This window comes from Hypomesus transpacificus, chromosome 10 (assembly GCF_021917145.1).
Source record: "Hypomesus transpacificus isolate Combined female chromosome 10, fHypTra1, whole genome shotgun sequence".
Taxonomy (NCBI): domain Eukaryota; kingdom Metazoa; phylum Chordata; class Actinopteri; order Osmeriformes; family Osmeridae; genus Hypomesus; species Hypomesus transpacificus.
Window position 1 is genome coordinate 8,330,437 of NC_061069.1, and position 16,547 is coordinate 8,346,983.

Genomic DNA, 16,547 nt, shown 5'->3' on the forward strand with positions numbered 1-16,547 from the left:
CCTGGACTGACTGTGGTCTCCCAGTTCAAAACTCCAGAACCCAGTTGCAGAGGGAGATGTTGAGGCCCTGCCCATTCATCTTACTGATAAGCTGCTGACAAATAATTGAGTACAATGCTGAGCTACAGTTGTATTTTATTGTATTTTACAATATTTGTATTTTATATTGTATTTTATACTGTAAATTGGCAACTTATATTTTATTTTATGGCAACTTATATTCTACTTTATTGTATATTTTATTTTAAATTGTATTCCACTTAGTATTGCTAGTTTATGTATCCTTAGTATAGTTAGACCATATATCTAAATTTAAGATTCCTATATGTTTATTGTATGCACCTTCCTGCCAAAGCAAATTCCTTGTCTGTGCAAACTTTCATGGCGAATAAATCCCTTTCTGATTCAGATTCAGATTCTGATTGATGACCAGGAGAGGACCTCCTGCAATTTCCCTCCAGAGCTGACAGGTCTGCAGACAACACAGTTAACATGGCCCTCCACTTCACCCTCCAGCAACTGCACTCCCCGGAATCATACGCCAGGATCCTGTATGTGGACTTCAGCTCTGCTGGGCAGGACAAGCTCTCCCAGCTGAACGTGCCTGACTCCACCTGCTGGTGGATCTCTGACTTCCTCTCCGACAGGAACAGCTGAACATCAGCCCCTTCACCAAGAAAGCACAACAGAGGATATACTTCCTGCGGCAGCTGAAGAAGCTCAACCTGCCAAAGACAATGATGGTGCACTTCTACACAGCCATCATTGAGTCCATCTTCACCTCCTCCATCACCATCTTGTATGCTGCGGCCACTGCCAAGGACAAGAGCAGACTGCAGCGTATCAACCGCACTGCTGAGGTGATTGGCTTCAATCTGCAATTTCTTGAGGACCTGCACATCTATAGGTCCCTGAGGTGAGCAAGAAATATTGTGGCTGACTCCTCCCACCCTGGACACACACTGTTCCAGCCACTCCCCTCTGGCAGGAGGCTGCGGTCCAGCAGGACCAAAACCTCACCCCACAAGAACAGTTTATTTCCGTCTGCAACTGGCCTCTTCAATAAGGCCTAGAACTCTCAACTGTCACCAGCACTCTCATGAAATCCACCTGTCATTTAAATGCACATTGCAAAATGTTTGCACCAACCACATTGAACTCTTATTTTATATTCATTTGTTTACATTGTCTGGTATTGGCTAGAATAATTGATAAACTGTTGTTAAATGTCTACTTTTTATATTTTTTTCTACGAAAAAAATGCACCTTCCTGCCTTAGTAATATCCTTATTGGTGCAAACTTACTTGGAGAATAAAGCTGTTTCAGATTTGGATTTTGATGAACAGCATTCTGACATGGGGTCCTTTTGAAGAAGAAGAAAAATAAACGTTATTATTATTATACATACATGCATGCAGGAAGCGGTGTGGTTTATTTGTGTGCTGGTCATTCACTGAAGTGTGTGTGTGTGTGTGTGTGTGTGTTGAGGGAACAACAATTAGAAAGCCAGCTTTGTAAAATGTATAATGTAACAGTGCCCTCTAGAGGACAATCGTCTGTGCCATGACAAAAGGGGCGTCGCTTTCTGCTGACGCCATGAGAACGTAAACCAAGTGAAATAGAGTCGGATGTCACAACTCCTTCTTTCCTGCCTATCCGTTGTCGTGGAGGCAGTGTATATCCGTGTCGGAGTTCTTCGTCTAACGGATCTATAACCATCAGTCACAATGGTAAGTCAGAACAAATACGTATACTTATGGTTAAATAGACCGGAGGCAGCTCTATCTGATGGTTAATTCAATTATTTAACGTTTCATATGTATCTGTTTGAGACTTTTTGGTCTTAAATAGCGACCTGGCATTTCCAAAATGGATGCTTCTATACAAAACTGCATGACAATGCCTGGTAAACTGCGTAGCTCAGTTTCTGCCACCATTCTGGGCGTTCGACTTTTTGAAGCGTTTTTGAAATTTTGTAAAAATGTTTTATGTGTGTAGTTTTGTTAGATATTTCTAGACGAAGTAAATATAAATGATCACCTTCATGATTGGCTAATGTTAAGTACGTAGCGCACCGCACCGGGAACCGCCTAGTGCTGAGCAAACAATCAGGTGTTAGATGTTCAGATGGTATGCCTGTTGTGGTTTTAGCGTTGCAAATAAGTGGGGATTCAAAATGCGATATGGTTGATTGTCAAAACCTTTAGTGTAATTTTACATAAATGGCGGAAATGGCACTTCACCGGCTACACAGATTTGTCCTTTTGTCAACCGGCTTTACTGTCGTTCTGCAGTGGCTTGTCAGCATACTTGGAAGAACGCGTTCTCAACTTGATGACGTGTTCCGGCATGTGATTAAAATTCTAGCGAGTTGTACTGGTCTGCTGCCAAGAAGTGACTAATCAGTTTTGAATCGCAATTGGTTCCCCTTGGTCTGCAATTCACGTTTCACTGTATTTATAGAAATAAAGTATTAAAACCATTTAGTTTTAAACCAAAACGCAATGCCCAATGTACATGCCTCAGCTTTCACCATTAGAGCTCTGCCGTTATTACCAAGGTGATGTAGGCCATTATTGATAACTGATCCAACTATGATGGCTTTTCCCCTCAGGTGAACTTCACAGTAGACCAAATCCGTGACATCATGGACAAAAAGTCCAACATCAGGAACATGTCCGTGATTGCTCACGTGGACCATGGGAAGTCCACATTGACTGACTCTCTGGTGTCAAAGGCTGGCATCATTGCTGGTGCTCGTGCCGGGGAGACCCGCTTCACCGACACTCGCAAAGACGAGCAGGAGCGCTGCATCACCATCAAATCCACGTATGTAAAGGATCAAGGTTCTCTGGCCATGCAGATTTGCTTGAGTAGTGTACTTGATCAACAGGGACACAAGTCCAGTCTCACTGGTTAAGCAAGGAAGTGTGACCTCAACTAAAAGCATCTCCCTCCTTAATCTCGTCACCTGTACATTTCGACCGCAGGGCTATCTCCATGTACTACGAGCTGAGCGAAGATGATTTGGCATTCATCAAGCAAACCAAAGATGGCTCCGGATTCCTCATCAACCTGATTGACTCCCCTGGCCACGTGGATTTCTCCTCCGAAGTCACCGCCGCCCTCAGGGTCACCGACGGAGCCCTGGTGGTGGTCGACTGCGTCTCAGGTAGGCCTGCTCTCCCCCGCCCCGTCAGCCTGTCCTGACTGTATTGGTCGGGGGGTCTTATCCGGTCCTCTCTCTCTCTGCCCAGGGGTGTGTGTGCAGACCGAGACCGTGCTGCGCCAAGCCATCGCCGAGAGGATCAAGCCTGTCCTGATGATGAACAAGATGGACCGCGCCCTGCTGGAGCTGCAGCTGGAGCCCGAGGACCTCTACCAGACCTTCCAGCGCATCGTGGAGAACGTCAACGTCATCATCTGCACCTACGGCGAGGAGGAGGAGGGACCCATGGGCAACATCGTGGTGCGTAGGCAGCGGGGATGCTGGCTCACCCGGCATGTTCACGGAGAGGTTTATCAATGCAACAGATCCTTAATTGTACGATTTTGCTCATTATCTACAGGTTGACCCAAAGATCGGAACTGTTGGTTTTGGGTCTGGCCTCCATGGCTGGGCCTTCACCCTCAAGCAGTTTGCTGAGATGTATGTGGCCAAGTACTCTGCCAAGGGTGGTGACACCAAGCCAACTGCAGAGGAGAAGAGTAAAAAGGTGGAGGACATGATGAAGAAACTTTGGGGAGACAGGTAAATCCACACTCATAAATCTTGCCTTCAGTTCAAGATTTTTATTTTAATTATCAATCCTTTTGTTATGTTGGTATTTAACTAGTGACATGTGACCCCTTTTCAGGTATTTTGACACTGATGCTAACAAGTTTAGCAAATCATCAGCTGGCGCTGACGGCAAGAAGTTTCCTCGCACCTTCACCCAACTTGTCCTCGACCCAATCTTCAAAGTGAGTTCAACTAAAAGTGAAATAGTTTTATTAATGGAGAGGAAAGTCAGTAGCACCTTTCAAAAGTCACCCAGGGTGTAGTCTCATGTACCCCGTTATCCTGCGTTCTCTTGTTAATATCTCCTTTCCCTCAAGGTGTTTGATGCCATCATGAAATTCAACAAGGAGGAGACTGCCAAGTTGATTGACAAGCTGGATATCAAGCTGGACAATGAAGACAAGGACAAGGAGGGCAAGCCCCTGCTGAAGGCCGTGATGAGGAAGTGGCTGCCGGCCGGAGAGGCTCTGCTCCAGATGATCACCATCCACCTGCCTTCCCCCGTCACTGCCCAGAAGTACCGCTGTGACATGCTCTATGAGGGACCTAAGGATGACGAGGTTGCCATGGGTCAGTCACTGCACAAGTGCATTTCTTTATTTGTCTAATGTAACTGCTTTTTGTGTATAGTATATAATGTCTCTTTCTCGCTCTCAGGTATTAAGAACTGCGATCCCAAGGCTCCTCTGATGATGTACATTTCCAAGATGGTGCCCACCACTGACAAGGGCCGTTTCTACGCTTTCGGACGCGTTTTCTCTGGCGTTGTGTCCACGGGTTTGAAGGTGCGCATCATGGGTCCAAACTTCACTCCTGGCAAGAAGGAAGACCTCTACCTCAAACCCATTCAAAGGTGTTTATTAATGATCATACACATTTCAGTGTCTTGTGTAGGAATGGGCAATTCGCCCATTAATTGCCCTAGTTGCAGAGTAAACATGGACTATGGTGTGCATGTATATACAAATTGTCTTTTTGATGAGATTGATTACTGAACCGCATTAACATTTTAATAGATGCTTAGCCATCAGTTTAGACGGTGCTGGATATGTTAGGAATACAATAGTTTTTTTACTAGGAATGTAACAAAAAAAATAAAAAAATTTAAACTATAAATGTAATGCCCATCTTTGTCTTCAAACGAGTACTTAAATCTGTTTTTTGTAATTGTGTCCCCTCACAGAACCATCCTGATGATGGGGCGTTACGTAGAGCCCATCGAGGATGTGCCATGCGGGAACATTGTTGGACTGGTCGGAGTGGACCAGTTCCTCGTCAAAACCGGGACCATTACTACTTTTGAACATGTAAAACATCACTTTTTTAAACTAACATTGTCACAGTCTGTACTTCCTTGAATATGTGAAACGAGTCATTTCTGTCCAAATTGACCATTTGTTCAACTCTGGTGTTCAGGCCCACAACATGAGGATGATGAAGTTCAGCGTGAGCCCTGTGGTGAGGGTGGCGGTGGAGGTCAAGAACCCTGCTGACCTGCCCAAGCTGGTGGAGGGCCTGAAGCGTCTGGCCAAGTCTGACCCCATGGTGCAGTGTATCACTGAGGAGTCTGGGGAGCACATCATCGCTGGGGCTGGAGAGCTCCACCTGGAGATCTGCCTCAAGGACCTGGAGGAAGACCACGCTGGCATCCCACTGAAGGTGAGGCTTCTGAACACGGGATGGGAGGAAGGGGGCTGTGGAAGAGTGCAGGAAGACATTTGTCCCTTTTCTTTTTTTACCTCTGACCTGTCTTTCTCCCGTTTCAGAAATCTGACCCAGTGGTGTCCTACAGAGAGACCGTTAGCGAAGAGTCTAACCAGGTTTGCCTGTCCAAGTCTCCCAACAAGCACAATCGTCTGTTCATGAAGGCCTGCCCCTTCCCTGATGGCCTGGCAGAAGACATTGAAAAGGGCGATGTGACTCCTCGCCAGGAGTTTAAGGCCCGTGCCCGTTTCCTCACTGACAAGTATCAGTGGGATGTGTCTGAGTCCAGGAAGATCTGGTGCTTCGGCCCAGATGGTACCGGGCCCAACCTGCTGATGGACGTCACCAAGGGAGTGCAGTACCTCAATGAGATCAAGGACAGTGTTGTGGCTGGATTCCAGTGGGCCAGCAAGGAGGTGGGTTTGCAGGGTCATGTCATAATGCATGTCAATCCTATTCCATCGGTCATTCCACAACCCCTGAGACCTAATGGGTTCACACACACGACATCACGGCAGGATTCTGTCCAAGTCTAAAGTGTTGTAATGTCCCTTCTCTTCCTGCAGGGTGCGCTGTGTGAGGAGAACATGAGAGCTGTCCGCTTTGACATCCATGATGTGACGCTGCACACAGATGCCATCCACCGTGGTGGTGGCCAGATCATTCCCACCGCCCGCAGAGTCCTGTTGGCCTGCCAGCTCACCGCCCAGCCCCGACTCATGGAGCCAGTCTACTTGGTGGAGATCCAGGTGGGTGTCCCATCTGTGTGTCAGGAACTCCACGTTGTAGAGTTCCTGTTACTGAGCCGTTTGCTGTCTTCTGTCTGACCAGTGCCCAGAAAATGCTGTGGGAGGAATCTACGGCGTGCTGAACAGGAGAAGAGGTCATGTGTTTGAGGAGTCCAATATGATGGGCACACCCATCTTCACAGTCAAGGCCTACTTGCCAGTCAATGAGTCTTTCGGTGAGTGTCCTGCCTGTCCGACACAATGTTGTGTGATGGCCTCCTTTCTCAGTGTGATGGGTTTGACGAGTGTTCCTCAATCTCCCTCCCTCCTCCAGGTTTCACAGCCGATTTGCGCAGCAACACCGGTGGCAAGGCCTTCCCCCAGTGTGTGTTTGACCACTGGCAGATCCTGCAGGGAGACCCCAGCGAGCCCAGCTCAAAGCCCTTCCAGGTTGTCGTAGATACCAGGAAACGCAAAGGACTGAAGGAGGGTATCCCCGCTCTGGACAACTTCATCGACAAGTTGTAAACCAAAATTCCCAGAGGCCTAATGCCACATCACGCCCTAGGCACTGCTCTGAAATGATTGGATAGATTTTTGCAATGGAACTATAATATTGGACTATTACATAAAACTGGAATCATTTCAGATGTATACCAAGTGCCTAGGGTTGACGCTAGGCTGTCAAGTTTGGAGTCACACATGCTTGTATTTTTTCCTCTCCACTGAAGCTGTACAGTACACGGAGCACAGTAGTGCTTGCCTAACCGACACACGGTGAAGGAGACCATGGGGTATCACTCAATAAAGATTCCAAAATTAGAGCTTGTGGTGGACATTCTTTAATCTTTTTACAGTTCATTCACATTTTATATTGTACATTTGAAGGGGATAACGCTACACCAACTTATGAACATACTGTTGGAGTCTTTTTACATTAAAATGTGCATGGTTAGATTTAGATTGATTTGAGAAACAATGCAAGACCCAGAGCTGCTTTGCTCACTGCCATCATCAGAAGGAAAGCTGCATTTGTTCTGTTGGCTCTAATGTAAAACCTGTCTGGCAGTAAGAGCAGCTGACATGTGCAGTTACGTTTGTCAAATACATTTGTAATGCACACAAAGGGCAGGTCTGTTAATTTTAAATGTTTATGCTGTGCGTAACAAAATGCCAAAAGTTCATGTTAACATACCATTTTGCATTTATTAATTTAATTCAAACTACACACAGTAATAAATGTCAGTAATTTACCCATCCTAAGAACATTGTATTGTGAGGGGAAAAGGTTTTTCCTAAAACTACATTGAAGTCAAGGCTGTAATGGTTCAAACTGATAATTAATGAATCCTAAATGTTAATCTGAACATAATGGGTCAGTCAATGATGACCTCAAGGGTGGTAGTGACCAGACAAAATGCAATCTAGTAAAAATCTGCACTGGTTTACAGCTCAAAGGACTGAAAGGATCAAATGTACTTGAAATGCACACACGTTGTAACCAGCAGTCTCCAGGACTGCACACCTCATGCTGTTAAAAGCAGAATGATCAACTGGTGCCAAATACATGACCACGTATCCTTTCACAAACAGTGATAAGCTTCCCTCTCAGTCTGAATCCTGACTTCAGTTCTCCCCTCTTCTTTTACACCTTGATCGGTCACATACATTATCTCTTCATCAGATTTGTGTGAATCCCTCTTACAGTTGGTGGGACACAGAAGCACGTTGAGAAACAGTCTCCCAAATGACACCAGGAAGTGCACAACTCCAAAGCTTGGTTTTCGAACGAGGTCGACACTAGACGAAGAACACCAGTGTACTAAACAGAGAACAGCAGTGTGTGGTTTGAGAGCAGAACAGTCAGGCTGCAGCAGTCCTGCCTGCTGTCTCAGGTGCTGCTTGGGTCAGGTGACTTATGAGTAGAAGATGACCTCTGGGATCTGGCCGTCCTCCACGGAGGTGCCGTTGTTGTTCCCCGCTGCGTAGCAGAAGGTGAAGCAGGTCTTGGTGCCGGTGGCGGACGACTCGTGGGTCACCTTCCGCATGCCCTTCGTCCCGTAGTGAGAGTCTGGACCCTGAGATAGAGGGAGGTCGATGGAGAGAGGGAGAGAGAGGGAGAGAGAGAGAGGGAGGGTGTGTAAGGATTTTATTGTTAACCAGTATTACACACATGGTATTTCTACCCTTAGTATGAAACTTGAAATGAAACTATCTAATCATGAGACCAGCAATTTGCGTGTGAAGGCAATGTGTACTGGCGTCAGGGTGGTTCTATGTACCTTGAGTGTAGCGCAGGCAGTGTAGTTGACGTTGGGTAGGATTTCCACCGGTTCCTTGAACATGACTCTGAAGGTGTTGGCTGAGCCGTCACAGCTGAAGCCAGTGTCGTTCTGCCCTAGCACTGTGTTGCTGTCTGTGTGGATGATCTTTTGGGGGGGGGGAGACAACAACAACATGTCTTCATCAACACAGACACATCAGTTTATGGGTCCTGTGTATTCCACACGGGACAGTGGTTCCTAACCCTGGTCCTTAGGGCACCCTGTCCCTGCATGTTTTAGATGTTTCCCTGCTCCAACACACCTGATTCAAATGAATGGTCTTTATCAGGCTTCTGCAGAGCTGGATAACGACCCATTCATAACCCTAACCCACAAGTGTTAGGGGACCATACCTGGATGTTGACTTGGTAGTCTGTGGGTCCATGTATGGATCCATACAACCCAAAGCCAACCACAAATATCCTTCTGTTCACTGAGAACCTGGGAAAGAGGAGAAATGGATAGGAGAAGAAGAGAGGGTAAGTGAAGATGACGTGCTCAATTAAAATAGAGCTCCTTACATGTGTGTGTGTGTGTTTGTGTGTGTAACGGGCGTGTGAGTGTGTGTGTATGTGTGTAACAGGTGTGTGTGTGTAACGGGCATGTTGTCACCTGATGCGGTCGCTGGTGCCGCTGTAGCCCCAGCGGCTCTCCACCTGGCCAAAGCGCGTGATGCTGCACTCTTTCCCGCGGAGGCAGCAGCGCGGCCGGTCGATGAACTCCACGCGGGGCTTGGGGTTCACCGTGAAGTGGAGGAACAGACTCACCACCTCTCGGTCTGTCAAGATGCTCGACTGCGCTGGGCCTGAGGTAGGACCAAGAGCGATTAGTGTGTGTGTGTATGAGAGAGACAGCGTGTGGTTTTCCTGTTTGCCTATGTTTGAATGTGTACTACTACTCTCTATCACTGTGTGTGTGTGTCTGTGTATACCTGCAGCAAACTCCTCAATAGTCATGAGAGGGAAGCGAATGAGAGCCAGGGCCTTGCCCAGGACTCGGCGCTTGTTCTCTGGAGTAGGCTGCTGCTGCTGTCTGTGGGTCTCTGCCTCTGCCCAACGGACTGCGGCCCCAAACAGACGCACCTCCCTCACTCCCAGGGTGTCTCTCTCCAGCACTGCCACCAGCGTATCTGACAGAGGGAGATTAGGAAAGACGGGAGGTGGGCGGAGGGAACGGACAGAGGGAAGAGAGTTAGTGGTGGGAGACGAGGATGTGTGGGACATTGAACTACAGCACCCAGAGTGCCCCATTGTACCCAGGTCGATGTCAGTGAAGCCCTCGGCCGCCAGGGCATCTCCTGTGTTCTTGTCTATGTTCTCCAGGCACAAGCTAGCAAGCTGAGGTTCATCGAAAAGTCGAGCCTGAAACACACCACATACAAATGCAGGCCTATCAGATCATTGGAGAAGCACATTCCCTAATTCTCCAGGAATTTCGTTTAGACTACAAACCCCAATGCTCCTTGGAAATGTGTGGCAATGACAACAGGGCACTGTTGAAGAGGATGGTAATGTTAACTGACCTGTGTAAGCAGCATGAAAGCATTGTCTGCTCGCAGGTTCTTTTTAAGGAACTCCACACAGTGAGCCTCCAAGGCTGGCACTGCATATTTCTTAGCTGTGTACAGAGTGGTCATCACCGTCTCAGGCCCTATCTGGACCTCATCGGAATACAGGAACCTAGGGAGTATGGTGGTGCTTAGTGTACCGTGTTTATGGCGTCGTCTCATGTTACATTCATTTAGCAGAGGCTGTTGCCAGGCATAGTGCAGTACAATTGTTGACACTAGCATTATACTACGTGTGTGATTCATCTTACTTAAGCAACGCCAGGAAGGCTGCAGGTTCGACGTCAGGAAGTTCTATTTCCGTTGAGGTGGTTGCCATACCTCCATTGAACATTGCATCGAAGACTGCACTGCCCACAGCGAGAACGAACCTACCCAAACAAAAGACACGTTGGTAACAGCTAGGTTGCATTATACAGATATAGCGTTATTTAGTGCTACATAACAAAACATTACCTGTGTGCTGGTATTCGCTGCACCCCCATCCCCTTCCCCACCAGAAAATGAACGTCACTAAGTACTTCGTTATTGAAGAGGAAAGCAAATCTCTCCTTCACTGTGCTTTTTGTAGCTTGCCAATTGTAGACTGGCTCGCGATAGACTAAAACCGCCGCTGCTGCTGCTGCTGGAAGTGACGAGTGTGTAGCTGGTATGGCCGCGGGAGAAGCATTCGATGCAGCAGTAGTGATCATGTTCGACGCGGAGGTGGCCGTCACTCCAGCGCCTATCCCGGGTGCCGCGACGCCATGAGCTAATGCTTGCTGAACAGAGTTCTGCGTATTCGGCTGATTTCCTGCTGCAACTCCGTTGCTTTCAGCCCCACCAGGCCCCGACTGCGGGTTGGAACGTCTTGCAGTGCCCTGAGCCCCTCCAACCGGACCAGCGGCACCACTATTGGAAGTAGGCATGGAAAACGCGCTGTTGCTGGGCTGACTATTCCCCAAAGGTCCTAATCCGGAGAAATTTAGGCAAGGAGGCCTGCCACTGTTGTCCCCAGCAGCCATCTTGATTTTGACAGCTTGGACGGAACGGTGACGTAGTCATAAACAAAACAGGGATTGGATAAATACACCTATTCAGTAACAATGTAGCCTACTAGGCAGTCTGTATGGACTTTCTAAAGAAAAAAATATTAACATTGTAACAATTTTTACATATTGTTGTATGGTATGCCATTCTGTTGTATTTGACAAGTTAAAACACATTTCTGACTAAAGCAAAAATAAATTGAGAATGTTCTGGGTAATTCGTCTGCCCACAGCATGTGCACCATCAAACTGGAGGGTGGAGGGGGGGTGCTGGTACTGGTGCTGTAACTGGTTAGGGGTGTGTCTACGACTTCCAAGTCCTTTCTACATGGCGGTGGATTACAGCTCACATGGGGCGTCTTGGTCAGAAATGGGCAGCTCATAGCTACAGAATATGCAAACCAGGCTAGTCATACTGGAAATCCTTCAAATGACCCATATGTTTAGTGGCCATCTCCCATCAGTATGTAGGGAGGAAATAATTTATTGAATATGTCTTTATGGAATCATAACAAAGAGAAGAGAGATTCGTTTACATTGTATGATAAATGTAGGCCCCTTTGTGTGTTGATCTTGTTATCTCATGCCCTCAGTGTAACATGAAACAGTCTCCATAGCTGGTAGGCTATATCTGAATCCCATATCATCCTCAATAGGACTGAACGTCTCTGAGAAAAACACTTCAGGGTGTTGTGACTTTTCGTTCACACCTGCAATCAAGCTCTCTAAAATGAACTAGGTTACATCATGGATATTTGAGATGGGTGTAGTATATTAGCAGAGCTGTAGCTTCATGTCTGAAATCACAGCACCAGACAAAAATGGTGTTTATTATTCAAAGTGAGTCCAGTATGGACGAAGTAGCTTACAGCCCCCTTCTTCCCCCGGAAGAAGTGGCCCCAGTCCTGTGATCATCATTCAGAGAAATCTCTCCTGGGGCCCCGTGCCTGCTTCTTACCAACCGTGACGTCACTTGGCGCGGAGCTGTCCTCCCGGCAGTCGTGCTGAAACAAGATGGCTGTGCGCGTGAGTGGAGTGGAGGGAGACTGAGGCGATGCAGAGAACGAAAGGGAGAGTTCGTGGAATCTTGTACAGATACATACCGATCTCAAGACAGAGGCCGGCTTATTTGTAGAATGGTGTCGAATCGCTTGCGTTAGCATTAGAGTGATCTCTATAATCTGCACGAGAAAGTAGCAAGGCTAGGCAACATAAGGAGCCAACAAAATCACGGAGGACCCAGGCTCCCGGTAGAGGACAGCCGGGGACGCTCACAACTGTCAGAGATGTCCCTGCTATGTGTTGGAGGTAAGAGAAAGAGGAATAAAATAGAAAGTATTGGATTAGTCCTCCTTTTTATGTCAATAGATAATTGAACTCGTCCTATTTGTCAAAATAGACTATCTTAACTCCAATCCAACATCGTTTTTGAAGGACCTGTTTGAGAGTTTTTGTTTAATGAACAGCAGCCAACCAAGACGACCGTAAGAATATATGATAGTCTTATTGTGACTGACAGTGCGTTTTGGTGACAAATCATCAGCATAATGACCAATAATTCAATTGAGAACAGGTTGTCGACAAGATCTTTCTATAAAAACGGTACCCTCAATTGTGTATGAAAGGAGCAGGCTATTCTAAAAAAGACTGGGATGGAATGTAAAGCGCCTTAAATTGCACCATCCATAGTCACAATGGCTACAACATATATGAGCCCGCAAAGCCTATCTAGTTGTGACATAAATGCGGGTCATTTAAATCAAATGAAAATGTAAATTTATAAGTATTCCCTTTTTACAAGCAATTTATTCAATTGTGATTACCAGCTGTAGACTATTACTCCATGTGGGTATCCCCGTTTCAGTTGTGCTCGTGCTGCTACTGAGTGTCATGCTAGTTAATGCGTGGGTAGTCACTGTAGAGAAGAGAGGATGCCCCTGCTGCTGTTGCTGCTGCACAGCTACCGCTTACAATACACGATTCCCCGCCGCGGTCGTGAGGGAATACTACGGGGGTGTGCACGATGCGCGTCGGTGTCTATGGACAGAAATGCCATTTTCCCCTACGAAAATTGGCGTCACCTCATCACGCCCCGTTCCGAGAAAACCATTGATGCTGTGATTGTTTTTCAGAACCTGATGAATAGCACTCACTGTATTGGCTTCTTAACTAATTAACCAGAGAATAAGTCCACAAACTCCATTCCCGCTCTTCCGTAGCCGGCAGGATGTCATTGGGACGTGCGGGAATTGGTCATTCACAAACAGGAGCGCTCACTGTAGTCTGTCAATGAATGCTGTCATAGGTTCCATATTTTCTCTCTCTCTCTCTCTCTCTCTCTCTCTCTCTCTCTCTCTCTCTCTCTCTCTCTCTCTCTCTCTCTCTCTCTCTCTCTCTCTCTCTCTCACACTCTCTCTCTCTCTCTCTCCCTCTATCTCTCTCTCTCCCTTTCTGACAGGTCTGAAAGGTTGTAATGGCATGAGCAGTACTCTCATTCGTTGATTAATCTGTCTGTTGTTCTTTGAGTTAATGTTATAGAAGACCATTGACTGTGTGAGAAAGACAAAAAGAGAATGACATTTTTTTTAAATTTACCAGACACTTTTATCCAAATGAAGGTTAAGGCTCTGTTTTTGTGGATGGAGGTGCTCACTGAATTACTCCATCTGCAAGATGTATGACTCACTGTTGTTGTAAGGCATTAGCTTCCTGCCTTCTGGAATCCAATTCCCTTTTCATTGATCCTCCTCATGTACTGAAATATGACTGAGGTTGTTTTTAGTCCTGGTTGTAAAACACAATCAGCCTCATTCTGTTTTCCTCCTCTTGAACAGTTGGGGAGTGATGAAAAACCCAGCTCCCACCATCTTGTATATGATGACATTTTCAGCATGCACATGTGTACCACCTAGCAGTGTTTGGAAAAGACAACCAGATCTGTCGAAGAGCTTTAGACATTCGCTCCTGTAAGAAAATGTTGAGGTCAGCAGTAGTTTGGGAATTACTGAACATTTCACTTGAACAAAATACAGACAAGCTAGAATACCTTATGTCCCTTTCTTGCATAATAACGGCTCTGTTTCATACCAAACCTGCAGATGTGTGTGTCTCTCGCTGACTCAGGGTAATTTTGCGTTCACAGATTCTCTTTTTGCTGTCGCTATGGAGATTGGGGCCATGCAGGCAGGCCCGTGGAGATTATTATGGGATGTGTGGGAGTGAGGGATGTTGAATAGGAAAGCTCACAGTGCTGTATTTTTGATAAGCAATGTATGGAGCATGCTGGTTAACAGGAGTGTCAGGTGTATTCTTAGGCTACAATATATGTTGTACTTGTGTGTGTGTAGATAGGAAGGGAGACAGATTGAGAGGAGAGAGAGAAAAAAGAGAGAAAGAAAGAGGAGAACATAAAAAATGGATGTTTTACGTCAGAGCTGGTTAAAAGGGATGCAGAGAGAGAGAGAGAGAGAGAGAGAAAGAGGGGGAGAGAGAGAGAGAGAGAGAGCATGAGTGAGTGCTTTAACACAGACACAGATACACACTGCTCCTTTAGACCAGAGGTACCGCAGAAACATGTCTCAAAAATTGATTTTTTTCTTCTTTCAAACCAGCATTTCAGTCTAGATTCTAGAACACTTCCTTTCTTTCTACCTCAGCTGGACTGCAGATTCAACATTTGTGTTTTCCATGTATGTATCTATAAGACATGGCCTATGCATTGTAGCTCATCATCATACCAGGTCCCTATCCTCCTGATGCACGACGTGTGAATCACTGTAGGTCTCTGGCACGTGTGCAATAGGCCCTGCCAGGATGGCTGTACCTTATGGCACAGGAAGTGGAACTGCTGGGTTGCTGCTGGGTTTCATTTGTACATGCAGCGAGCCTGGGTTATAGTGTTCAGTGTATGTCTCCGAGGAGCAATAACGCGTCTCCGTCAATAGTGTACAAAAGAACGAGGGAGATACAGTGGCCTACTTATGAAGCTTGTCATGGGCACATGCATGCACGTCCGCATGCTCTCTCAGTGAGTGGGACTGGAGCACTGAAGAGAAGGAAGGAAGGAAAATACACCCAGCATGCAGTGTGTGTGTGTGTGGGTGTGGGTGTGTGTGTGTGTGGTGTAGTCCTGACAGATGGTGCCTCCCCTGTTTGACTCTATCCCTCTTTCTATCTCAACAGTAAAGAAAGCCAAGCTGGATGGACCTCAAGGTAAGGGCCTGGATTCTACGATGAGAAAAGAGCTATTTTCGGATAAGGACAGAATGCAGCGCAGAACCACCAATTATCAGCACATATAAGTTGATATAAAACCTCTTAAAACTCTTGAGTAGACATAACTCCCTGAAACCCAAGTTGTCCTTTTACTTGATCTTAATTGCGGTATCTCTTCCTTTCTGGCCCTGACAGAGAAGTTCAACACCTATGTATCTCTGAAGGTACAGAATGTGAAGAGCACTACCATCGCTGTCAGGGGCAACCTGCCTAGCTGGGAGCAGGACTTCATGTTGTGAGTCATCTCTCCTCTACCTCTTTGACTTGACCTCTCACACTTTGCCCCTCTCTGTCTCTCTGTCTCTCTGTCTCTCTCTCTCTCTCTCTCTCTTTCTCTCTCTCTCTCTCTCTCTCTCTCTCTCTCTCTCTCTCTCTCTCTCTCTCTCTCTCTCTCTCTCTCTCTCTCTCTCTCTCTCTCTCTCTCTCTCTCTCTCTCTCTCTTATATTGTTCCCTCTCAAGTACATGTTCACTTTCACCTCTCAACCGTATCTTCCTCTTTGTTTAATCTCTCGCTCACTATCGCAGCCTCCTCTGCCTGTATATACTCCCTCTCTCCCTCCCTCCTCCCTTCCTCTTTTCTCCCTCGGTACCGCTAGCACTCTCCCTCTTCACCCTTCCTTCCTCCCACCACCCTCTCCCTGGTTCTTACCCCGCCCTCGTGTCTGCCTCGCTTCCTCTAGTTCTCATCCTTCTCCCCTCTCACGCAGTCGATAGTTTCATGGTGTTTTAGATCAGGTTCATATCTCTGTCACGGGGGCCATGTGACCGGGAGTCAGAAGACTGGTGGTCGGAGGGATGCTGTACAGCGCTCTAGCGCCTGTGTGTGTGTGTGTGTGAGGGTGTGTGTGTGAGAGCTCTTGTGTTCCCTGCTCACAGTGTCCTGTGGGATGTTCAGAGGCGTTGAGTGTTGTAACAGTGTTGCACCAGAGAAGCTGTTATGTAATGGGTGCTGCAGAGGTTCACAACCCCTCCTTCAAAACTGCTTTTAAATGGCTCCAATCCCTCCGTCCCGGCAACCAATCAAAATAGCACTTTCCGTAAAAAGAGTCACCGCAAGAAGAATCAAGGAATCCGCCTTGCCTCTTTTTTTAATTAAAGTTCCGACTTACTCCCTCCAGGCATTTTATCCAATCCCTCC

At 46.8% G+C, this 16,547-nt stretch overlaps 3 protein-coding genes across 3 annotated transcripts in view; 2 read left to right on the forward strand and 1 right to left on the reverse strand.

The window, feature by feature from the left end:
- The first annotated feature begins 1,626 nt into the window (after positions 1–1,626).
- LOC124472693 (elongation factor 2-like) lies at positions 1,627–7,038 on the forward strand. Its single transcript, XM_047027668.1, has 14 exons — positions 1,627–1,731; positions 2,616–2,830; positions 2,992–3,173; positions 3,259–3,470; positions 3,571–3,752; positions 3,859–3,964; positions 4,100–4,352; positions 4,440–4,635; positions 4,966–5,089; positions 5,199–5,441; positions 5,549–5,902; positions 6,053–6,235; positions 6,318–6,450; positions 6,549–7,038. The coding sequence occupies exons 1-14, from the start codon at positions 1,729–1,731 to the stop codon at positions 6,740–6,742; spliced, it is 2,580 nt and encodes an 859-aa protein (XP_046883624.1). The 5' UTR covers positions 1,627–1,728; the 3' UTR covers positions 6,743–7,038.
- A 61-nt stretch (positions 7,039–7,099) lies between these two features.
- Positions 7,100–11,163, reverse strand: LOC124472703 (BTB/POZ domain-containing protein 2). The gene is made up of 9 exons (XM_047027693.1): positions 10,562–11,163; positions 10,357–10,476; positions 10,061–10,217; positions 9,794–9,899; positions 9,470–9,667; positions 9,151–9,343; positions 8,892–8,979; positions 8,497–8,643; positions 7,100–8,292 (listed from the first exon to the last, which is right to left on the reverse strand). Exons 1-9 carry the CDS (start codon positions 11,107–11,109, stop codon positions 8,131–8,133), a joined length of 1,719 nt encoding a protein of 572 aa, XP_046883649.1. The 5' UTR covers positions 11,110–11,163; the 3' UTR covers positions 7,100–8,130.
- A 1,256-nt stretch (positions 11,164–12,419) lies between these two features.
- The window catches only part of LOC124472334 (protein unc-13 homolog A-like), a 9,355-nt gene continuing 5,227 nt past the window's right edge, over positions 12,420–16,547 (forward strand). The window contains exons 1-4 of the mRNA XM_047027110.1: positions 12,420–12,441; positions 15,316–15,345; positions 15,544–15,643; positions 16,305–16,348. Of these exons, the coding sequence (XP_046883066.1) occupies positions 12,420–12,441; positions 15,316–15,345; positions 15,544–15,643; positions 16,305–16,348 (196 nt within the window). The remainder of the gene's footprint in view (positions 12,442–15,315; positions 15,346–15,543; positions 15,644–16,304; positions 16,349–16,547) is intronic.